The sequence below is a fragment of the Sebastes umbrosus genome, chromosome 15, assembly GCF_015220745.1.
Source record: "Sebastes umbrosus isolate fSebUmb1 chromosome 15, fSebUmb1.pri, whole genome shotgun sequence".
NCBI classification, from domain to species: domain Eukaryota; kingdom Metazoa; phylum Chordata; class Actinopteri; order Perciformes; family Sebastidae; genus Sebastes; species Sebastes umbrosus.
Genome location: NC_051283.1, coordinates 2,602,296 through 2,628,188, shown reverse-complemented (window position 1 = coordinate 2,628,188; position 25,893 = coordinate 2,602,296). Strand labels below are relative to the sequence as shown.

At 41.3% G+C, this 25,893-nt stretch overlaps 1 protein-coding gene across 1 annotated transcript; it reads left to right on the top strand.

Moving 5' to 3' along the window:
- The first annotated feature begins 1,140 nt into the window (after nt 1-1,140).
- lypla2 (lysophospholipase 2) lies at nt 1,141-25,893 on the top strand. Its single transcript, XM_037793961.1, has 10 exons — nt 1,141-1,273; nt 10,349-10,441; nt 14,052-14,083; nt 19,627-19,692; nt 20,013-20,060; nt 20,212-20,282; nt 21,033-21,106; nt 21,209-21,310; nt 21,477-21,647; nt 23,439-25,893. Exons 2-10 carry the CDS (start codon nt 10,364-10,366, stop codon nt 23,487-23,489), a joined length of 693 nt encoding a protein of 230 aa, XP_037649889.1. The 5' UTR covers nt 1,141-1,273; nt 10,349-10,363; the 3' UTR covers nt 23,490-25,893.

The following is a 25,893-nucleotide window of genomic DNA, read 5'->3' as shown; positions in this document are numbered from 1 at the left end:
ATTAAGTTTTCTTTAAAGGGTCAGTTCACCCAATTAAATTAATTTTGTTAATCCTCACTTACCTCTGTGGTATCTAGCCTTGTACAGGTTTTTTGCTGCTCACAGTATTTACAAAGTACATGTGGAGAACTATGTAGCCCACCTCTAGCACTGTGCCATTTTACTCTAATATGATAATATACAGAAGTCATTAATACCCTTTTTCAATGCTGTCAGCACCTCAGACGAAACAGAAATAAAGTGTTATTGAAATTAAAGTTTGTTTGGCAGTACAATATTCATACTTTCTTGACATTTTTTTAGTAGGCTACTTCAAGGAGTCTGTTTAATTCAAACAAAACAAGACAAAAAAAAACAAAGTTAGCAAACATTCTTTTCAAACCAAATATAAAATAAATGTATTAAAATCTAATCTTCATATAGAATGTACAGCTATTATCAATGTCAGAAAATGTGATAATCCTGCTGTTACAAGGATGTATTGATCATATATGTTATTCTTCATATAGGTTGACTCTGGTTGAAGACGTATTCAAATCATTTACCAAATTAAAAGTCGCAATACCACACTGTAAAAATATTCCATAACTCCTGCATTCATATTTAAAATAGTAAATATATATAAATAATAAAAAACATAAATAATAAAATAAAAGTACATAAGTATTGTCAACAACATGCTCTTGAAGTCAAAATCAAAAGTAAAACTTTTCCAATAATATTACTATTACTATTATTATGCACAATGGCCTATGTCAGTGTTACATTATCATATCGGATCACTATTATTGTTTCAAGTTCAACATATTACTACATTGTGAAGTGAAATGCTTTGTTGCCTCTACATATTGTGCTTATATTATATTAAATACGTTGCAGTTGATTATGCATTGGTTGTATTTAGCAAAATGTTGTAGTGTTATCAATAACATTGTATCATGTTTTACATAGGCTATGCATTATGTGTTTTGAATGTAAAATCTTAATCTGAAAAGTAACCTTGAGTTGAAGTATAAATTAGTAGTATCAAGTAATATAGTACAGTAAATTAGTAAATATACTTTACTTAAGCTCCTTTAACCACTGTATATTGATCATATATCGAGATGTATTGATTATATGTGTATTTTATGAGGGAAGATCATCGTGATAAGAGAAGAATCTGCGGCAGGGCGTTGCTATGCGATGACGTCACCACGCTCTGGCCCCGCCCCCTGCTGGTGTGCGGCCAGTACCGGAAGTTCCGATCCGTCGCGAAGGGGGACAGCAAGCGGTGAGTGTGATGCATCTGTGTTAGCTAGCGGGCCGCGGGGGGGACATTTAAACACCTTTATCCCGGTCCAAACGGACTCTTGTTGTAGTCTTTTGTTGCTAAAGGTGTCTTCTAATAGACGGCCCGTGTTTGAGGTCCGAATATGGATCACAACATTAGCCTGAGGTAGAAACAGAGAGACACCGGTAGAAGACAATACAATCAATGTGTGTGTGTGTGTGTGTGTGTGTGTGTGTGCGTGCGTGCGCGACGTTAGCTAGCGGCTGGACTACAACTAGTACTGCTCATTGTCTAGCTGTGCGCGTCTGTGTGTGTGTGTGTGGTCAACTAAACCGAGATTAAATCCGAGCGCACGGGTCGGGAGTACTAGTGTGTGTTTTGTGGGGCATTGAAGGCTTTGCTCTGCTGGATGCCATCACTACTGAGGAGGATGGCTCGATAACAGCCATAGCTATAAGCTTCAACCATTCATTGTCTCCTTCCTCTTCCACAACCCACCACCCTCTTCTTCCTCTGCTTCCACCACCCACACTTCATCTCTTTATGTTTATATAACCGCTTTAACCTCTGTTGTGTTCATGTTGCTCTCTGGACTGCGGTGTGTTTCTACAGATGCTAGCTAGTAGCCGAGTTATTAACCTCCATCTGCAGCAGGCGGAGAGCTCAGAGCAGGGTTAGCTGCTGCTGCTGCTGGGTGTGTGTGTGTGGGAGTATGGGAGGAGGAGGAGGAGGAGAGGGGGGGATGCCTGCCTGTCACTCAGTGCCGCATATTATCCTGTTGTTTGCCAGCCATCCGTAGCCATTGAGCAAAGAGCTGTCTGAATGCAGCAGCCTGGTGTGTGTGTGTTTATCCGTTTGACGTCCACACACACACACACACACAGACTGCAGCACGACTCTTTTTTTTTTACGCTTGACTTAAATGCAATTGGAGTCATGCAGGATGGAGACTCGTGATGTGCTTTAAGTTGACTGCAACACAGGCGGCGTCTTTCTTTTCTTTCCTGGTTTGTGTCACCTAAAAGTGACACCAAGCAGTTGCTATATTGACTTCCGTTTTTATTCAATCATCTGAGTGCTCTGTCACAATAAAATAAGTATGGCTCAACTGCAACACATCAGGAAAACATTTACTCTAAATCAAGATATGATGACCAAAATGAAAGATGATATCCACTATCGTTTGACAGCAACCATTTTTATTTCAATCAGCTATATCTTCTCAATTAGAGTTGTTCTGATACCGATACCAGTATCGGAAATGCATCCGATACTGCTCAAAATTCGGGATCGGATATCCGAGAGTACGCCAGAGTATGCACCGATCCGATATCATAATTTATTATTCCAGAAAAAATGTACATGTTTAACCGGAAATCCATTCTTCTTCACCGCTCCAAAACAGTAGCCTTCACTGTGCTGTCGCCCTGGATGTATCATCGCAGCCACTGGCAACTTCTGTCCACTATCCATACATCGTCCGTAGTAAACAACTGTTAAATAATAATAATAATTATGTATATTTTGATCAAGCTGGTATCGAATCGGTACTCGGTATTGGCTGATATCGCAAGTTCAGGTGTCGGAATCGGTATCAGGAAGGAAAAAGGTTTTGGAACATCTCTATTCTAAATCAATCTGTAGCAGTTTTGAAAGTATTTTGGGGCATTTTATGCCTTATAGTAGACAGTCGACAATCAAAAGATGACAGGGAATGAGGGGGTAGAGAGAGGGAGGTGACATGCAACAAAGGTTCCATGGCTGGAAGAACCAGCGACAAACTTGGAGCCACAACTTTTAACTTTTGTAAAATACAGATGGTACTCAAAACATGATTGTTTTCATTCATTGCCTGATCATTTTATATAGTAAGTGTAAAGAAAATAAAACATTCCCAGAGCTAAAGGCGACATCTTAAAATTGCCAATTTTGTCCGACCATCATTTCAAAACTAAAAATGATATAATTAACATTGATATAAAACAGAAAAAGCAGCGAATCCTCACATTTTAGCAGCAATAACCAGCAAATGTTTGACATTTTTGGTTGATAAATGACTTAAATGAATAAACAATTTAGAGTTGAAACGATTAGTTGACCAACAGAGAATTAATCGGCAAACTATTTTGTTTATCAATTTCAATTTCTCAAGCAAAAATGTGATACTCTGCTTCCGGTTTAGCTTGTGTGAGGCTTTCCTCTTTTATATATTGAAGCTGAAGTAGGCGAGATTGGAGCAAATATGATTTAAAAAAAAGTTATTTTTATAAAACGGTCGCTACATCGTGACAGTATTACATAAAACAGGTAACCTGACAAAAATCATGTTCCTCCAGTGTCCTCTGGTGCTCCTAACAGCATCTGCAAGATTTCACAGACCGGAGGAAAACAAGCAGTAAGAGCTGATCTGAGGTCCGCTGTCCATCTGCCGTCTATGAGAGCTGACTGTCAATCACTCGCGAATGCCGACCAAACGGTCAAACTAGGCAGCGCTAATCAAATATGAACCAATATTATGTTACGTTAATGCCTATTTCTCTCCTCAAATGTTTTCAGAATCATCTTGTAGTGCACGCTTTAGCTGTAAAATTAGAAAGTTTGTGACGCCGAAATCTGGTGAAGGAACGCCCAGTTCTGGTCACATGACTGGATTTTCTAAAGCCTGAAAACAGAGCCATGATGAGGAGCAGAAGTTTAGTTCTCTCTCAGAACACTTGAATTACAATATGCTGAAAGGTTCTTATGGAATTTTTGCCCAATGATGCCAAAAATCTACTGCCTACTGCCACTTTAATTTTGAATTGAGTATTTGTGAACGTTAGACTGATTATCAGACAAAATAAGCATTTTTTAGATCTTACCACGGGCTCTGAGAACTTGTGAATGCAGTTTTTCACGTTTCACATTTTATAGACCAATCGATTAACTGCAAACATAATTAACAGATAATTGAAATAATTGTCACAGTTACAGCTCTAATCACAGCCATTGACATCAGGAAATCCAGCAATCAGCAATATTAGCCATGTATGTACCGATACGTTTTGAAGGCTTCTCTGGTGGTAAACGTATAGTTGGTGCATTTCCATCCATGGCTTAAATATTAATCATTACTGGCAAAGGCCGTGGAAAATAAAGGAAACATTAATAATCTGTTTGCTGCTGCATCCATCCAGCTGTTTAAGGAGTGCACAGTCTGTTAGAAACTCCAAGTCTTAGATTAAATTGAATTTGTGGAACAAGTCCTGTTTTCAGTTGTTTTTTTTTAGCCTCAACCTGAAATTGGACAAGAAACTTGTACACACTATTTTTAACCACCGGCCTCCTCCAGAAGCATAAAGAGTGAGCCATTGTTTCTTAGAGCATTGAAAACCCACATGGTTGTTTTATGCTGGTACTCTGGGTTACGGGTCATTGTGAATCTGCTGAACAAGAACAGGTGGAGGGGAAAAAAGGGTATAAATGTGATTTGCATATGCTACCATGTTTAGAGAGCTTGTTCGAACAGATTGTCCAGTGTTCCTGCACTCCTCCATCTCTCACTCCTCCTCCTCCATCTTTTTTTTTATCATCTCTTTGTTTCTTTCACTCCTCTCCTTGCGAGGTCTGCTTTTAGTCCTGTTATCTATTTGGCTCGGTCTGTTCCCACTCAGGGCCAGAGTGCAGCTAAATTTGTTTAAAAATTGGTTTGAACACTGAATTAGTATTTGGTGAAAATGAATGCACATCTTGTGATGAACTTTTTAATCGCATCGCAAGATGTCAAAAGTATTCAGTGGTAGTATTCACATCTTTGAGTTAGTTAAAGTACCAATACCACCATTTCAAAATACTCCATTACAAATAAAAGTCCTGCATTTAAAATCCTACTTAAGTAAAAATACAGAAGCATTGTCAGCAAAATGTACTAGCATCAAAAGTAAAAATATTGTTTTTTCAGAAAAATGCCCCTTGTTACTGATATATTATTATATCTGACATTATTAGATTGTTAATCCTGATGCATCAATGTTCAAGCAGCATTTTTGTGTGGCAGCTGCTCGAGGTGGAGCTAGTTTGAACTACTTTATACAGTTGCGTCTAGTGCAGCGATGCCCAACCCGGGGCTCAGGCCCCTCCAACGGGTCATAAGATAAATGTGAGGGGTTGTGAGATGATTAATGGGAGAGGAAAGAAAAAAAGGTTCTACCATCAGGGCTTGAGACTAATGGCATTCTGTCATCCAGGGGACGATGGAAAGTGTGTTTGAGATGCAGTAAACTCTCTATCGACGCGTCCAGGGGACACAACCTATTTTTCCCTGATAATGCTACATTGTGAACAACAAATCTGTGTTGAAAACAGCGGGGCGAGAGCTAGTTAAATGTAGGCTGTTAGCAGCCGGTAAGCAGCGCAGTTCTGCACGGAGCTAACAGCTAACATTAAAGGCCCAGACACACCAACCCGACATCAAAGAACTAGTGGTGACGAAGGCCGACTGTTGAGTCGCCTCACACCGCCTTTGTCTTGTCGACCACACCGCAAGACTACATTCGACGGCCAGTTAGCACGTATGTTCTGCACCTGCGTGAGAGGAAATAACTCTCCCTACCAGCAGGTAGTGGTAGTCTGTATTCCTCATCCAAAAAGGGAAACTGGAAGACCGGGGACGGCGGATATACAAGCCGTTGTTATGATACGTACATGAAATAAAGCGGCGTCTGCCGACCATTTTCACACCACTCTCACTCACCACTTAGCTTCATTCCAGATGGCCATGTCGCTGGGAAAATATCCGTTTGTTGAAATGATGAGATGAAGATGAATATGAGAAGGGCTTTCTGTGTGTGTCCTTTTGACTTAAATCATTGGCTTGCTTTCCCCACTTCCGTTTCTCTTCTCGTGCACTGATTTGTTTAAGCTGAACGGCAAATCAGAGTGATTTCTCTCACCGACGAGCTCCGTCGCCGATTCAACACGCTGAATCGGCCGGAAAAAACTCCGACAAGGGCAGATTAGAGCCGACGGTGCGAGACAGACCACAAAAAAAACAACAGACGCTCACGATGGCCCCAAACTGACCATCGGCTTGGCGCTATTAATTTACATTATGATGCGTTCATACAGTAAAAATGAGTATTGGGGGAAGGTAAATTATGTAATCATGATGCGTTCAAATGTAATCTTGTAAAATATAGTTTTTGGTGTGTAACTTGAATAAATCCACTTATTTGAGGGAGATGTTTTCCCAGCAATATAAAATGGATAATAGAGAGGGAATTATGACCTGTTTAACTTCCTAACAAAAACTAGCATGCAAATGGTAATGATGGATGGATGATGAAGTACATGAGATTTGTTGTTTTACTTTTTTGAATTGTAATGAGAATCGTGAAATTTTACTGGTATTGGTATCAACCAAATTTCTAGTATCGTGACAAACCTAGACACAACAGTTGGTTTAATCTTTAACAATACATTGTATTTTACAAGCTTATCAGAGGACTCATTTTTTTTCAAATGTGAAATCTGGATCTGAAAAGTAGATAATAACTATAGCTGTTAGATAAATGTAGTGCAGTAAAATGTTTAATATTTCCCTCTGAAATGTGGTGAAGCATAAAGTAACACAAAATGTAAATACTCAAGTAAAATACCGTATTGGACTTAAACTTATTGGAGTAAATGTTACCTTATACATGTGGAAAATGTCCTTCCTGATGCTTAAAAATTCACAGCAGAACTATTCATCAGACTATTTCCTGGTGCTTAACCCTGTCCAGTTATTATTGAATTATTACTCATAAATCAAGGGTCAGAATGCAGGGCAAAAACAACCTTCTTTTGTCCACAATTTGGACGCTTAAATCACACATTTAGCTTCCACTTCCACGTATTTTAGCTGTGAATATGACCTTCAGGGGATAATTTGTCACCTGCCAAAAGAGCAAACACACAGCGCACAGGCAGAACTGAGCAGCATGCTGCATACGGCTGCTCGGCCGTAACGGCGGAGGAATTTGAACACCCAGAGAGTACAATCCCGCTCGAGGTTTACACATTAACCTTTGTGTTTCAGACATTTCCCCGTCCATCTCCTCATCGCTTATTTACCAATCAGGCAGCACGTCGTCTGACCCGCCTGTCCCGCCTTGCCTCATTCTTTCCCACAACATCAGAGAGATAAAGGGCATTAAGGTTTTTACTGCTCGACTTTACTGTAAAGGAACCACCTGATCTCATGATTGTTATCGATGGCTGACTCACTGTGCAGAGGGGTGGACGTCTGCAGCCGATCAGCAGAGTACAGTAGAGGGGCGGGAGTGCGTTTCATTTAGTTAATGAGTCTCGTCCCTTGACACACACACACACACACACATATACCTCATGACTGCTGTTTTAGGTTCAGCAGCAGCAGCTTCATTATGCGTGTGTGCGTATATGTTCAGCTTTGTGTTTCCTGTCTGCTGACTGAATGGCTGCGCTGATAACCAGCCGGAGGTCTAACTGGTAGAGTAGGCTGTTCATTGTTATTGCTGATGTTAAAAAACCCATTTAGTCCTCCAAAACTACATGACAGATACCACTGTACACGACACTGCCCATTACTTGTGTCTGCAGGCAACCTATTTTGAATAAGCTTCACTTGTTTCAGAGTTTGAATACATGGTGATTTGAATATTATTATTTTTTTTTTACCTTGGTGAACAGGTTTGGAGGAAGAGAATTGTAATAGAACATTTTCATACTTAAACAAAAGAGAATTTAGCACATTTCAGTTATTGTGCTTAAGGGAACCCTGCTATTTCCTGCATTAATATAAATTTCTATCATTCTAGCAAATAATGTATTATGATTAGGGATAAACCGATACCGGATCGGATATCGGGCCGATACTGACTCAAATAGCTGGATCAGGTATCGGTGACGATGGGGCCGATCTATTCAATTCAGTTCTATGTTTATATACTATATACATTATAGACTGGAATTTTAAATTCCTGTTTAAGTTCTGACTAATTTGTTTCTGCACTATACTTGAATTATAATTCCTGTAAATTTTGAAGATTTTTTACCAAGTTGCTGGAGTGTGATTTATTATTTTAATAATGAATAACAATTCATTAAAATATATCTATGTATTTATTTGTTACATTTAGTTTTACAAAATTAAGAAAGCAATGTTTAAGTCAAGCCTGATGTGTCCTTACACATAAAAGAATGATCCCAGTCACTTCCACACAGTGAGGCATACAGCTCATTAATCAAACACTGGTATCAGATCGGTACTCCGTATCGGCCGATACCCAAAACCCAGGTATCGCTATCGGTGTCGGGACTGAAAAAGTTGGATCGGTGCATCCCTAATTATGATCAAATTGGTTATCGTGCTTTAATTATACAGATATTTGGAGCAGTGATGATTAGTGATTAATTGATTGGTCAGACAACAGAAAATGATTTTTGAGGCCAGTACTAATATGCTGTAGATATTTGGGAATTTTGTATTTTATTTTTTTTTAAAGTACTTTTTTAACATAACACATAATTTAATCAGTAATCTTGATACGGATCACTCAGATACATTTTTTTCTGACCAAGATATTTGACTTGGAGAAATTGTAAATTGTACAGTTTCAATATATTTTAACATTTTACAGACTGAAAGATTATTCGACAATAAAATTAATTGTTAATTGCAGCTCTTATGGTATTCTAACAAAAACAATTCAATTCTATCCAAATAGCTGTATTATTAATTCACTAACCCTACTTAAAATCACATTCATTCCATAAAGCCTTCAGCACTGCTGCTCGTAAAGTTTATTGCTCCGAGTGATAATTGAAGGCTGTGAATATTGAATTTTGTTAGAAATTCTTCTCTTTTCTCATCTGGATTTTTGCATTTAGAGGGCATTTTTTTTTTTACAAAGATTTAGTGAGTAAATCAAACCAAAAGTGTAAAAACTAGAATTGCACTCGGGAACGCGTGACGTTAAAAACAGATCACAGCTCAAAGCCGGCAGTACTGTGAGGTGGTCGGCTTATTATTAACACGCTGTGTTTCCGTGTAACGTAGCGGCGGATGCCTCTCTCATTCAGCAGCCTTGTTATGTCTGTATAACGTTACACTACGTTGTCTCTCATCCCGTCAGCTACAGCTTTGTTCTTTCTCACCCCGGACGGCCAGCAGCTCCCGCACACACATCCACACACGTATCTCTCTGCTCTCAGAAGGAGGCGGGATCACGCGTGACAAACGCGTCATCAACGCGTCATCAGCTACACTGTGCATGTGTTATACCCCGTGGTCTTATTGCTCAGGCTGATCGGAATCCTTAAAAATATTCCTGAATCCGGATCATGATCCGGATTGCCACGAAAATGTATTGGATTGTTCATTGTGCCACACCCCACCCCTCCAAAAAATGTAATTCAAATCCATCACAGACTTTTGGAGTAAATCTGCTAACGGACAAACAAACAAACCAACAAACCAACAAACCAACACCAGTGAAAACATAACCTCCTTCCTAGGCCTTCGGCCTTGGCGGAGGTAATAGGAGAAAAATATTATTTTAAAAAGAGGAAATGATGTCCTTATCTGCTTTATTGAGCTTGCACAGTTCACTTATCATGTAGATCAAGAAACCAGAGAAACCAAGTTAATATGATGAAATCAAATGACTCCAGAGCCCAGGGCTGATTTATTAGATGCAAAGTGGACTGGTGGATTATTTGAGTAAACTGACATCTGTTTGTGTTAGTAAAAAACATTATCATGCAGAAAATCCCCTAGAAGATTAGGGTCTTGACTAATCGCTCTACAACCACAGGAATAAAAGATGGTTGAACTTTGAGTAGATTTTTAAATATTTGTTATCCGTCATGTGAACAGTCTCATGGTTAGGATGAAGGCTCTGGAAACTCTCGAAATCATGTGGAAATTTTGCAAATTGCTCAAATTGTCTGAAATGTATTAGTTAAATAAAGCTCTTTGTTCTGTCCCAACGCACATGACAGCATATTTTATGTATTTCCACACTGCGATCTGCACTCAGCTGACCTTTTGTCTGTCCTCTCTTCTGACTTCAGCACCTCTTACAGTGTATGTGTGGCAACAACATGTCTGTGCCGCTGCTCGCCGAGGCTGTGACGGTGTCTGGAGTGGAGAAGGAGACCGCGGCGGTGAGTGGAAACGACAAAATCTAACGTGTTCTTGTATTCAGAACGTCTTACAGTCAATGAGCAGTTGAGGACGGGTGGGGAAGGGGTGTCAACGTCTAACTCAAGGACACTTTCATGACAGAAGGTTTTTTGTGGCCTTGAAGATGCTGATGTTTTGTGGAGGAACTTTGACTTCCTCTCCAATACCAGTCTTGTTCCATTAAAAACTGGATCAGACAGTCACTGCTCTGTCGGACATGATAGTAAAGGGAGATTAACACCGAAATACCTTCCCAACCACTGGCTCTTTACTTTTGGCCACCGATTCTCCAGATAGAGAATTTCAGAGTGTGTTTTACTTAATAACGTAATATCACTTTATGATTTTTGAAGTGTGAATGCAATCGCCAGAAGTAAACAGCTAACGTTAGGCTATAAACAAACTACACTACGGTCACATGAGCGCGAGTATACACAACGAGACTGTAAAGGAGGACGAGTCAGCGTGATGACGTTCAGTAGTCTCCTTTAGCCACCTGTTAGCAACCGCCTTTTTTAAGACATATAAAAGCTTCAAAATTTACTGACGTATTTTATGTCGTAGAACAAAACATTAAAATCTCTTAAGGTTGTGTTAACCACAGACCTTAGGTCAAGGATCTAACTAAAAACCCATTGACTTCCAGACGAGGGAACCAGAAGTGCTAAAATGCTAACTCATTTCTGGGTTTTAGGACTCATTCCTGCAGCACCCTATAGCTCTAAAAACAACAACTCTGAAGTGAGTTGCATTTAAATGCTGACAAAATCATGTATGAAAAATGCTTGAGGAATATTTAAACATTTCTTTGACATCACATTTACTATCATTTAAGGACTGTTTGTAAGAATCAGAAATGCTTGTTAACAGCTGTGGCCGTTAAGTCAACGAAAGTCAGCGTCCTGTCGCTCGCACTTGTGCTCGCTCTACATAGACATGAACGAGCATCGCTCAAAACAGTGAGGCGACACACGTCAGCTAAAAGCACAATATCACTCTATATTTCAGCTGCTTGGCAGTAATGTTAGCTGACCAGACGAAAGTCTCTCCATGAATCAATGCTGATCCTAGTGTTGGCTTTTCCTGCCTCAGCCTCTCGACCAAGGTCGGAGGGAACAGGGGAGACACCGGAGTTTTGGTCGGAGACGATAACGTTTCTCTCTGCGGAGCCCCGTCACTTCACAAGACACGGGAAACCTCTGTTGGTCTGGAGGAGCTGCAGCAGTTATTTCTGCACAAACGTCCACTGTACATTCACTAGATATTCTCAGAGCTAAACTAACTCTTCTGCAGTGTGTAATGTGCGCGCATGCACGTGAGGTGGAGCGAGCTGAGTGAAGGCAAGCAGGCAGAGGAGCAGAGGATCAGAGTACAGCAGAGACTCCGGTCCTGGAAACCAAAGCTACGGTCTCCCCGCATACTACGACCGCGGCCAACACTGTTTAACCGACGGGGTTTTGGTGCTTCCGTGTAGTTTGTGTTGGAATCTGAGTCTGAACAGCGTAGCCACACGCGAGCGTGTGATTTATACGTATACGTTTTTTAAGAAAAATACCCAAATGAGGGTTGGTGAGGTAAAAACATACTGATATGACTTAAAGTATTTCTTTATACAGAGATTTTGATGTCCTTGTGATGGATTGTATGCATTAAACTCTTCTCAGAACGTGTGCATATCTCAGAGTTTTAATAAATCTTGAATATTGACAGCTGGCAACAAAAGGTCTGCTCAGATTCATTATCTTCTTTACTTATTCTTTTATCAGATCGTTCCTAATTTAAGTAAAGATTCTCTCAGTTTCAGACTATTTCACTCAGGCAGAGTTCTTCAGCTGCTTTTGTTCTGTCAACAATTAACATCTTTTGTTAAATGGAAAAAATTTGTAGAAAATATTTTGTGGGAAATATTTTAAAATGTCAAAAGATACCGAGCCCTAACCATCACCATACACGTAAAGACACAATCCATGATTTGAAGTGTCACCCAGACACAAAAATCTAAAACATGAAATTGAAACCTGCTAAAGCATCACCCACATTGATTGACAGGGTTTTAATGCACAGACTAAAGCCGTGAGAACTTTCCATAGTTATAAAAATCCTATCTCATAGTATTATAAACCGCTGTGCAGTGTTTCGGCATCGGTTAATCAATCTGGACTTCATGGATTGTCCGGAGAGAAAATTTCTGCACCTTCCCAAGGCTCTGTTTTCAGCCTTTAAAAAATCTAGAGGGCGAAAGAGGGCGTTCCTATTGGCTGTTCATTCAACCGAGGCAGCTGTCAGAGCCATGAGGAGGAGCAGAAGTCTGGTTTTCTCTCAGAACACTTGAATCACAATATGCTGAAAGGTTATTATGGAATTTTTTCCCAGTGATGCCAAAAATATTCTGGCTGCTGCTGCTTTAAAAAGGATGTAGAAATATTCCGTCTTGTTCAGTACAGACAAAATCCTAATAAACAGCATTCCTTTGCGATGAGAAGCCACACCTGTAGCTGTACCTGTAGCAGGAGGTGTAATAAGTACAGTACAGTAAGCACACACATTGTGTAGATGCTCCGCTGGATCTGAGTGTAAAAATGAAACGTGCTGTTGTCAGGTACAGCGCAGCGATTTGTTAAACACCAGGATCAAAGCTGACTGTCACTGGCCCCAGCTCCCAGCAAACCGTACATGGAAGAGAAGTGTTTTGATCTCTGCAAAGACAGCAGAGTCTCTGATTTCCAGCCAACAGGCAATGAAATGCCAGCTTTTTAAATTGTTGTTTTTCCCTTTCATGGTATCTCTGCGGGGAGTAGCGTGTGTGGAAACTGGCAGTGAGAGCTTATCTTGGCACCTGTTTTTCCCTGTTTTGGAACAAGTATGCGCACTTATCAGTAGTACTTTGTGTACTACAAGACAGACGCAATGTGATACATTGTCTCCAAGTTCAAAGAGGGTTTATCGTGGATTCTTCCAGCAATTAATGTGTCCAATGTGATCAATCGCTATCAGAAAATTCTAAATATCTTTGTATCTAACTTTAAAAGGTCCCATATCATGCTCATTTTCAGGTTCATACTTGAACAACTACTAGAACATGTTTACATGCTTTAATGTTCCAAAAACACATTATTTTCCTCATACTGTTGGCCTGAATAGGCCTGTAATATTTACCCTCTGTCTGAAACACTCCGTTTTAGTGCATTGCAATGGAATTGCGTTGCTAGGCAATGGTGTGTGTCCTTGTTTACTTCCTGTCAGCTGATGTTATTTACATCCACTGCAACAGGAAATAAACTGGGACACATTTAGAATGCTTACGTTTAAAACCGTTTGATGATCTATATATTGTATATTTGTGACATCACAAATGGACAGAGATCCTAACGGCTTGTTTCAAACGCACAATTTCTGAATACGGGCTGTGTGTATTTCTCCGTATATTGAGCGTTTTGATAGTTTAACAGTATTTATATATCACTTAAACCTGCTTTATAATACAAAAAAACATGAAAATCTCACTTTTTACAATACGGGACCTTTAAGAAATGTTCCCAGTTTCTTTGGGTGGAAAATTCTAACCTGCTTTTTTTTTAATCTGTGCTGCAGGTGATCTTCCTTCATGGATTAGGAGATACAGGGTGAGTGATGTTTTATTCTTAATTCATGTTGTGAACTTGTCTGTTCATGCAACCCTCAGTGAAAGATTTAACAATCCTGTTTATCTGTTTTCTATATTATTAATTTGTCATTATTTTAACGCCTATTTGAGCAATATCAAGTGCACCTGCACTTTATACACAATTTGGGCGTCGTCATACGCATCATTCATAATTAAATTAACTTCCTGCTTCAGATATTACAACAAATACTTTTCATGGCGTCGGCTGGGCTTCGAACCTCAATACCTTTTTGCTGAAATGTGTTCCTGATTTTGGTGGAAAAGAAATGTTTGTATATGTCAAAGTAAGGTACTGGAAAAAAGCCATTTCGGTAGTGAAGTTGGTTGAAACTTTCCTCCTTCAGCAGATCAATGTGAAAACAGGATTCCAGTAGGGGTGGGAATCACCAGAGGTCCCACGATACGATATTATCACGATACTTAAGTCACGATACAATCTTATTGCGATTTTAAACATTTTGCGATATGCTGAGTATTGCGATAAGATATATTGCAATTAGGGCCGTCAAAGTTAAAGTGATAATAACGTGTTAACACAAATGTGTTTTAACGCCACTAATATCTTTAACGCATTCATTTTATAGATTTTAGAGACAAGATATTGGCATTATATGAAACTAGAAGAGAAACTAAGGAGTCCATCGGTACCAACCATGTCATACTAGCTTGTTGAGAAGGAGGCTAAATAACGCTACAAACTTATGCTAAATTTTGGCAAAGAAAAACTGGCATGGCCATTTTCAAAGCAGTCCCTTGACCTCTGACCTCCGATGCCGATTTTTCCTCGCCAAAATTTTGCGTAACATGACTGTTACAACCCGGAGTTGGGGTAGGGGTAAAGGAAGTAACATAGAGCCGATGTTATCAGGCAATCACTTGTTTATTTATGAGTGATTGAAATTAAAGCAAAAATAAAACGTACAAAGGGTTGAATTAATACTAAATGAAAACGAGGGTTTAGGGTGGCCGAAACGGAGAAAAACAAAAGGCACACACCCTAGCCCTGAACGATCCTAACCAGCAGACAAATTACACAACTAACTCAATGCACAACAAAATATACCTAAACGAGTACCTCAGACTAGTTAACAGCTACAACAATCTAAGGTCCACTGACTCCAGTGGGACCTGTACACATTCTAGTTAACAATTACAACACACACAATCGAGAGGCACGGGGAACAGATCAATGATAATCACTGCCCGCCTGGGTCTAGTCACAGCTGGCCTTTAATGCTTTCCACGCGCCCCAGCCGGCTGGTGATTGGCTAATCACATGTGACGTCGTCAGAGGCAGGACCACAAACGGCGGGAAACAAAGGGCATCCACCTGAGGGCGTTCCGGAGGCGTGGCCCCGAAGGGAATCCCCAAGACGTGACGTCGTCTTGGAGAGACGGGACAGCAGAGCGCACTAAAAGAAGAGAGCACAGGGAACAGCGCCGCACAGCAACATACACACTACAAACAATAACGAACGGTCACTTCTGCGACCGTAACACCCCCCCACATAAATACAAACCTACTGGCTTTGTCACAATATCACATCTAACAATACTACTTACACTCTGGACAAGGCGTCGGCCACAATATTTTCGTTTAATCACAAGGTTACATCCACCTGGCTCCACAATGTAACCGGCAACTTTCAGTTTACAAGAACACGGAAAATCGGGAGTAGCAAGTACCGGAGCATGGCACAGGAGAGCGGTTACACTCTCAAAATCACAGTGGTAATCTGGTGTCCATGCAGGGCTATCAACTACTTTTGAACGGGGAAAACCACTGAGATTACCCACGGTAGAACAAATAAAGACAATGCCAATTATCACAATGAGGCGAAGCAAATAATGAATAATTACCGGTGGACGAAGCGCGTCAGGGGAAGAGGTACGGGTACTCGTTACCTTTTCCTTTCCGTTTCTGAGAGAAGACTCGAGCGCCACAGTTGCGTCTGGTTTATCTTCTCCTGCAATAACTTTAGTTAACACACTGTCACATGGATCAACATCACCTGTCTTCAGAGGACTGGATTCTGCACGAGACTGAGCGGGCGTAATTACGCGCAACGGCACCAACTTGGGCTGTGCTAAAATGTCAGGATCTGGGGTATTAGTTACTTTACCCCCAGCAATATCGTTCCCCATTAACATGGCTATGCCACTGATTGGCAACGTCGGGCAGACCGCTACAGGGAAGAAGCCGCTTATTAACTTGGACTGCACATGTACCCTGTGCACTGGCCGCGGAACACAACCCATTTCGATTCCACTGAGCATCGTACTGTAGCCACACGCCGATTGATCTGAAAATGGTAACGATTTTGCAACTATAACAGACTGGGAACCCCCGGTGTCGCGCAAAATCTGTATGGGACGCTGATCACCTGGCGCGCCGGTTAGCGACACTAAGCCCTCCAGAATAAACGGCCTGAAACAGGGATCAGGACTATCGTCATCGCACGGGTCTGTGGGATTTCCAATACGCCCTGATTTAATTAAGCCGATGCCTTTGGGCTGGCGCACAGCCGGAGATGGCTGCTGCTCCTTACGTTTCAATAACAAACAATTTGCAATGACGTGTCCGGCCTTGTGGCAGTAGTAACACTCCCTCTCCTCTCTGCGCACGAGAGGAGCTCTGCTAGGACCACTATCAAAAGAGGCAGCGGGAACGAAACGAGGCTTATCAGAAAAAGAAGACGAAGTGAACGTAACCTTGTGCGTAAGCACATACTCATCAGCCATTACAGCTGCAGCAGACAGAGTGCTTACCTTCTGTTCATTCAAGTGCACAACCATGCGCTCAGGCAAACATTTTTTAAACTCTTCTAACAACAGCAACTCACGAAGGGCAGAAAAATCATCACATTTATAAGCAGAACACCATTTGTCAAACAGACTTCCCTTATCCCTCGCAAACTCCACATAAGTTTGGGTGGCAACCTTTTTGTGGGCTCTAAATTTTTGCCTATAAGCCTCTGGCACCAATTCATAGGCGCGCAGAATTGCGGCTTTCACAGTGTCGTAACCCTTACTATCCTCAAGAGGGAGCGCTGCTACTACCTCTTGGGCTTTCCCATATAATCTACATTGCAATAGTAGGGACCACATATCAGAAGGCCACTTCAGAGCCAGAGCAATGCGCTCAAAGGCGCTGAAGTAAGAATCCACTTCGGTTTCTCGGAAGTTTGGGACTAAAGCGATATGCTTACCAATGTCAAAAGCTCTATGTGAATAACTAGCGAGCATTGAGGGTGAGCCAGCTGACGCAGAAGCTGCCTCTGCCGTAAGAGTCTCCCTCTGTAAATCAATCTCCATCTGACATAGCCTTACGTCTTTGTCTGCCTCTATCTCCAGTTTTTTAACTTGCAGGCAGAAGTCAAGCTCTGCCTGACGTTCCTGCGCATGAGTCTGAGCCTCCAGGTGGAGACGAGCAAGGCGTACTTTTAAACGTGCCTCGTCTCGAGATCCTGGAGAACCAGGCGATAGGGGATCGTATCGAGGGAGAGTAACCGGCGTCTTAACCCGGCCCTCCGCCTCGAAGACAATACCCGGGGCTGGTTTCGGCCCTCGCTCAGCCACAGTACTGGGAGTTCCACCCTCAGCCAGAGCGACTTCCTCCTGCACACTAGACTCTGTAGGCGCCAACATCTCAATCACCCTCAACTCAACAAGTTTATTCACAACTAACTGCTTAAGCTCTTTTTTAACTAGCTGTTTAGATGCCGAGAAACTGAAGTGGCTGGCAATTTCTAACAGGTCGTCCTTTCTACATAAAGCAAGTTGATCACGGGTGGGGGTTTCAAGGAAACGCTCCAAATTGAATGCCATTGCACACCCGGTGCAAACAATCAATCAAGGAAAATAAACAAGCAATTCTCGGGAATAATTAGGATCCCGGACGAGCCCCCATTTATGTTACAACCCGGAGTTGGGGTAGGGGTAAAGGAAGTAACATAGAGCCGATGTTATCAGGCAATCACTTGTTTATTTATGAGTGATTGAAATTAAAGCAAAAATAAAACGTACAAAGGGTTGAATTAATACTAAATGAAAACGAGGGTTTAGGGTGGCCGAAACGGAGAAAAACAAAAGGCACACACCCTAGCCCTGAACGATTCTAACCAGCAGACAAATTACACAACTAACTCAATGCACAACAAAATATACCTAAACGAGTACCTCAGACTAGTTAACAGCTACAACAATCTAAGGTCCACTGACTCCAGTGGGACCTGTACACATTCTAGTTAACAATTACAACACACACAATCGAGAGACACGGGGAACAGATCAATGATAATCACTGCCCGCCTGGGTCTAGTCACAGCTGGCCTTTAATGCTTTCCACGCGCCCCAGCCGGCTGGTGATTGGCTAATCACATGTGACGTCGTCAGAGGCAGGACCACAAACGGCGGGAAACAAAGGGCATCCACCTGAGGGCGTTCCGGAGGCGTGGCCCCGAAGGGAATCCCCAAGACGTGACGTCGTCTTGGAGAGACGGGACAGCAGAGCGCACTAAAAGAAGAGAGCACAGGGAACAGCGCCGCACAGCAACATACACACTACAAACAATAACGAACGGTCACTTCTGCGACCGTAACAATGACATTCCCTAGGTTTTCTAGTTTCATACGATACCAGTATCTTCACTCTAGCTGTGAACTGAGCCCGCTACAACCTCTGAAAGACAGAATGAGGGCTGTCGGATTGTTTAGAGGTTAATAGTTTATATCATAAGAGATCGATACTTCACATCCGTGTATGCTGTATCGATTCTCTCCCCCCCCCTACCTTCTAGTGTCGAACTCAGCACATGAAATCATCCTGCACAGTGAAGCTCAAACATCACAGTGAAGTAACAATAAGCTAAACAGTGGAAGGGGACTTTAAACATAAAAATTAACAAATAAGATGTGTCATTTTGTTATTTTTGAATACATTAATACATTTTAACACCGTTTTGTTTTTTGTGTCTGGTAAAACTGTTTTTTAGATGTTTGTGTATTGGGACTCGTGATCTCAGTATTTCTGAAATCCTGGCTACAGCCCTGTTAAATTGACCTTTGGCTTTATTTTTCAAATATAAGATAGCTATTTGAACCGCCCGGGATACATGAAGTGGCGCGGAGTGTAAATGCGGTTAATTGATGCCCTCTTTCATGCTGTTTAATTTCAATACACCACTGACAACATCGCGAATGACTCATTTCAAAAGCTCTCGAACCAGCACTTGGCGTCGGGTGATTCACTTAATCAGATGTTAAATCGTGTCCGTTGAGATCCTAATTATCCCCTTTGGTGGCTGTTTTTCTCCTGAGTACCTAATTGTACCTCAAGTGCAAATGAAGTGTTTTTTATTTATAGGCCACATATGGTGCTACACTCTGTATTGTACATTGTACTAAGTTGTAATACATTTGGGTTTTGATATACTGCATATTTGTCATTTTGCCGAAGCTGAGTGAGAAACAAAGAGTTTCTTTCTCTGTGTTTTCTGTCAGGCATGGGTGGGCAGACACTTTGACGGGGATCCGGCTGCCTCACGTCAAGTTCATCTGCCCCCACGCGTAAGTTTTTTTTTTTTTTCCAATTCCTTCTGTCATGTTTTATTCCTACAAGACTGTCACTTGTCATCAGAGAGGAAAACTAACATATTTTTCTTGGTGTGTGGTTATGTGGAACAAAGTAACCTGAGAACAGATATACAGTTTCTAGCTCGCTCTCTCTTTTTTTCTTTTTTTTTGCACATCAGCTTCAAACCCATAATTTATCTATAATCTTTTGTTGAGTGCATAAATCAATACACCAACATTCAGCTGCTGGTGCTGATCTCCTACGCTGGCTGTCATGTTTTCATTTCTCTCCATCCCCTTTCTCCCCCCCGCAGGCCCCAGATCCCCGTCACTCTCAACATGAGGTCGATGATGCCCGCATGGTGAGTTGGCGTGATGAAACAGACAGCCTTTTAGCTCAACACTGGATGCTATTGTTACCCTGGAAACCACAATAGGCTCCCAAACTGGCATTGACAATACTGCGATTGTATCTATTGATTCCCTTAAACACTCGCCTCTTCATGTGTGCAGGTTTGACCTCATGGGGCTCAGCCCCGACTCCCAGGAGGACGAAGCTGGAATCAAGAAGGCAGCAGACAGCAGTGAGTTTATGTGTTTGCATCCTTACATTCATATTTACATGATTCTCTATGATGGACTGCTCTTCAACTCATCTTTGAGTATTGCCTTTCAGAACACCTATAAATACTTTCACCTTCTGACAGTTGACACCTTTGTACGAACAAATTCATTTCAGGCACCCAGGCAGCCCTTTAGTTTTCAACCTTAACCTCCTAACAGCCAGACATGTGTTGAAGATCTGATACTCCTCCTGGTGGTCAGAGAGCACAACAACTCCTTTAAGGACAGAGGAAACTAGACTGGGTCCAAACCGAGTATATGTCTGGACTGTGTTCGGTCAGTCTGTGAATTTGTGGCTAAATTGTTACACAAATAGTCAGTGTTCATGTCTATAATGTTAAATCCAGAGGTACATGTGTTACTGGGCAAAAATCATTAGCTATGTGGGTGTTCCTGTTCTACGTAAATCAATGATCTACGTGGGCGTTCCTGTCAAGCTCGAAAGGAACGCCCCCCTGAAAACGGAAACAAAGGACTGGTCCAGACTTTTCTTTTTCCAAAGAGAAACGGCCAATGAGGAAACTCCAACACTCGGCCAACCAATCGTGTAACTTCATCATTCAGTCTCTCCCTCAGTGACAGACTGGCCCTCTGTGGTCCAGCCCAAAAATTTAAACCGATCCTAAAAGTGACAGGGAAGGATTTTTCTGCATTACATGTTGTCTCTTTGATATGTTGAATAACACATACTTCTTCTTGCTGTCCTCTAGTCAAGGCCATAATCGAACATGAGGTCAAAAATGGCATCCCCCCACACCGTATAATGCTCGGTGGCTTCTCTCAGGTTGGTCTTGCGTTGCATTATATTCCACAAGAGTAATATTTGTAACACAATTGAAGAAATGTAACTTCCTGCATGTAATAAACTTCCTGCATTCCTCCTCAGGGCGGGGCCTTGTCCTTGTATACCGCCTTGACCTGCCCACATCAGTTGGCTGGCGTCGTGGCCCTCAGTTGCTGGCTACCACTTCACAGGAGTTTCCCATCGGTACAGTCACAGTTTTACCAGCTCTTCTGCCTCCTCCATTCCAACTTGTTCAAATGTTAAATGAGCTGCTTTACTTTTCATATTAAAATAGTTCCATTAAACTTGCTCCAGATTTACAGGACTCAATGTGGACATTGTTTGAGTCTGTGTTGTGTCTGTCCTGCAGGCATCAAGTGGCCACAAGAACATCCCGATCCTGCAGTGCCACGGCGAGATGGACGGCATGATCCCAATGCAGTTTGGTGCCATGACGGCAGAGAAACTCAAATTCATAGTCAACCCTCAGATGATCACCTTCAAAACCTACCCAGGGCTCTCTCACAGCTCCTCTGCTCAGGTACCGTACCACCGTGGGTTGTTTGTGGATTTATCCTGTTGTGTGAGGCTAAATCAGTTCATAAAAATAGTTTTCATTTTGACATTGAAGGGTTTGTCTTTATGTCTAAGAGGCGCTGGATTATTTAAACAATGTTATCATGTGTATTATTAACATGATATCAATATTTCATTTTTAAATATCATGGTTATCGCCAATACCATTATAACACTCTTAACCAGAACCAGAGCCAATAGATGTTTTCTAAAACCCAGTTTCTGATTATTCAACCAGGAGAGTGTCTTGTTGCCTTCACAGGCCTCCACTCTTTGCTCCACCTGCCGATCACCTAACGTTGTTATGCCTCTGCGCCGGCGACAGCTGTGGCCGGAGACATTATGTTTTCAAGTTGTCCGTCCGTCTGTTAGGAGTGGGGAAAAAATGTATTCACCTATGTATCGCAATTGTTTTTTTTGTTTTTTTTTTACAATTTTGAAATAGATCTTTTTTAATGCCAGAATCTATATCTTTGCTTCATTTGAGTCTATACGGAGGTAGAAGGTAGCTACCGCTTTTATTGCTGTAATCTGAGTAACGTGATGTCATAATCCGTTCCGCATCCAGCAAAAAACAAAACAAACCGCAGCGAGCCGAAACAAGAAAGTAGAAAACGCCGTGGATACGACCTGAACCCTCACATGTTAAATCCAAAGTGGTAAACGCTACACATCCAGTAAAGTATGGAAACATTTTGTGCGGAAATATACATGTGTGACTATGTCCGGTTTTTAAAATAAGGTGTTAACAAAGGGAACTGTATATACAAAATACATATATGGAAATAAGACTGATTGGATTATATTCACTAGAAGTATAAAACATTACATGTCCCTTATACATTAAAAAGAAAATAGCACTAATTTGTGAATGAAATGTCTTTATTCTTTGATTTTTGGGTTGCTGGAAAAAATGTAATAAATAATTCCTGACAATGACTGATATATTTGACTTCAGGACATCTCTGACTACATACATGCTGAAAATCAAACATTTTTACTGGATTAATTTAGAGATTTTCCAAAGTAAAAGTCCCTAGAAGTGTATGATTAAATTTTTTCCCATGGTCTAGTGTTAAAAAAGTGAACAAAAATTGCAATAAATCATAATATCAAATCACAATACTTAAAAATTGAAATATATATAAAATCGGCAACAAAGTATCGTGATGGTATCGAATCGGGAGATTGGTGTATCGTCCCAGCCCTGCCGTCCGTCTGTATGTACGTCCGGCCGCTCCGTTCTCGTGGACGCGATATCTCAGGAACGCCTGGAGAGAATTTCTTCAAATTTGGCACAAATGTCCACCTGGATGCAAGGATGATCTGAAACATCTTTTGTGGCCTCACAAAACGCGTTTTTGGCCGTAACTCAAGAATTCATATGCTAATTATGACAATTTCACACAAATGTATAACAGGATAAAATGACGACATGATGACATTTTGGACACACGTGGATGTAAACTGCATCTAGATTAAGGCGGTAATTCTAGTTTATACAGAAAATAAAGTGGACATTCATTTCCAGAAACCTGGACAAACAAAATATTCCCTCCCACTTAGCATCTCTATATTTCCAAGGCTTATCTTACTCAAGTCTGTCTTCAAAACAAACCTTTTCCACATACTTTTGTAGACAAAATGTTTTTATTTCTGTTTAATTTAGGCTCCGATGCTTTCCATGAAGAATGAGAAAACAGTGTCATGTGTTTGATTTGTCCCCTGTACCAACATCTCCTTTGCTCTCTTGCAGGAGATGGCGACTGTAAAGGAATTTATCGAGAAGTATTTGCCCCAAATCTGACCTCACCTCATCCCTACTGTGACCCCCCTGAGACACTGACCTCTCACCCCTGATCTGCCATTCTCCCACAGGAAACAGCCATGTGCACCCCCCTCTTCCACACACATCGGCAAGATAACCAACACGCGCATGAAAACACGCACATTTAATAACCATAACGATTCGATCCACTCTGCTAAACAAAACACATGCTTCTCCATGCAGTCCTTCCCGACAACACTCATACTGCAAACCGATTCGTCAAACACACTGATTTGATTCTAACATGATTAAGTGCTCGCACTCACAAGTCTTAGCCTTTCGGAGGGAGAAACACTGACTCACACATTACATTCCCTTTGGTTTTATTTAAACAACCTCTGTCTGTCGACTCCACCCGACCTCGGTTTTTCTCCACTTTTACCTCCGTTTGCTTCATCTTAACCCCCAGCTGTCACATCCTCTAATGCTTCCGCTGCCACGCCTTTCCCCTCTTTCATCGCCGCGTCACTTTGTGAGACATTTAGTGAAAAACCAACAATAAGAGTGAGTCGGATAAGCATGTTAACACCTACCTGATACTGTTAGTGACCACACTAAGGCTCAGTCAGACCGGATTTCACTTCTTTATCATTTCTGTGTAGAACGGGACGAGACACATTGGCTACTTGTCGCGAATTGACCTTCGTCCTTTGGTTCAGTCGGATTGGCATGCAAAATATTAATGTCCAGCCAGTTTAGATAGAAAAAGGTGGGATTGGCTTCTCATTCAGGAAATATTGCGGCGAGAAGAAGGGATGCTGCGGTGAGTGTAAAGAGCAGTGACAAAGTTTAAAATGTTTGATAAAACACTGCCCCAAGCTAAGTGAAATCCAGTCTGACTGCGGCTTCGCTCCAGTTCTGGAGTCCCACAGAGTCCGACTCAGGTGCGGTGAGTGCTGGTTTTAGAGCTGGAGCAGCTGGTTTCCTACCAACCCATCCATCCCATCCCCCCCATGACTTGTACACTGCAGCCTGTCCGGGTAATCTATGGAAACCCTTTTTATTAAAGTACCAACATCCATGAGGTCGTCACATTTTCTTCTTTTTTAAATGAGTGTGATAAAATATCTTGAAATACATGAAGAAAATCCAATTGAAATAAAAGAAAACTAATCAATCGATGCTTTTGCCACCCTGTGCTGTTTATTTCAAAGCTTCCACACCTGCATGTTAGTAACGTCTTCCTGCTTTATGTGATTCTTTACAGAAATTTACCTCATTTGAATTCCTTTTTTTTTTTTTTTTTTTAATATGATTGTAGGCTTAAAGGTGAATGACTGCCAGGTATGAGTTGCATGAAATAAAACTAGATGGTTGCAGGCCTGCACAGACTGCACACCATGAGTCGCTTCACTGTTCCTCCCACCGACTTTTCCTCTTTAAACATTTTCCCCATTCAAGTGCTCCTGTTTGTGCACCCACCACCCCATGAACACCCACCTCTCCATTAGTCCCAGGTGATTTTCAATGGGTTTGTTTGTTTTAAACTCTGGGAAAATCTGCTTTCTCAATATCTTCTTCCATGACACCAGAGCAGTTCAACTTCAGACCATTTATTCCCAAGAAAATGTACGAAAATATTCCCTTCCCCACTCCCTCCTTTGGCAACTTACTGTAACCCACTAATAGAACATAAAAGGTCAGATTTAAAGGTAATGCTATTATAGTTCACTTCTTTAAAATCAAATGGCTATACACTGGGAGAGCTTTGGCAAGAAGCTGTTCCAACATAGCTGAAGGGTGATTTTACAAATTAAAAACAAGTTAATCTTGAACAACGTGTGATCCTTGAATATAGGGAGTGTAACTCTGAGGAGTCGTGTGTGCTTAACAATATATATATCAGGTGTTCTGCATTTTCCTTTGTGAATGTTCATTTTGCTCTCCTCATGATTACTTGTTCTATATTGCTGTTCTCAATCCTGATTTGAAAACACAAAAAGGAGGAAAGACGTGTTCTGATTGTTGTTGACGAATCGATGAATGTCTCTCTGACCTCCTCGAGTCCTTTTCTGTTTCCCGTCACTCTGAATCTCTGACGCAGCCCTGCGTTCTCTTCGCTTGTCTTTATTTAGTTTGTTTTCTCCTCTTTGATACCTTCACTATTTTTTTATTATTCCAACATCCCCCTCCGTGTGACGACGTCGCACCGTCTTGTGTTTTCTCCTGGGTTGTATGTTGTCATTAGTTCAGCTTTTTACATATGTGTATTTTGTTTATTGGACTTCTGTTTCGTTGTGTTTTGTCACTGTTGTCATCTCATCCTTTTTTTGTGTTTATAATGATTAGCATTAAGACGACATGTTTAGGAGAGACTTGGTGGTCTCCACTTTTTTTTGTTTCCAAAACACCTGTATGCGGAATAAATGACCCAAAAAAAGTC

Bases quoted from the DNA above. Each gene is read 5' to 3' on its own strand.
- lypla2 (XM_037793961.1), top strand. From the start codon at position 10,364: ATGTGTGGCAACAACATGTCTGTGCCGCTGCTCGCCGAGGCTGTGACG. The intron at 10,442-14,051 runs GTGAGTGGAAAC...TCTGTGCTGCAG, and splicing joins TGGAGAAGGAGACCGCGGCG to GTGATCTTCCTTCATGGATT. The intron at 20,283-21,032 runs GTGAGTTTATGT...GCTGTCCTCTAG, and splicing joins CAAGAAGGCAGCAGACAGCA to TCAAGGCCATAATCGAACAT.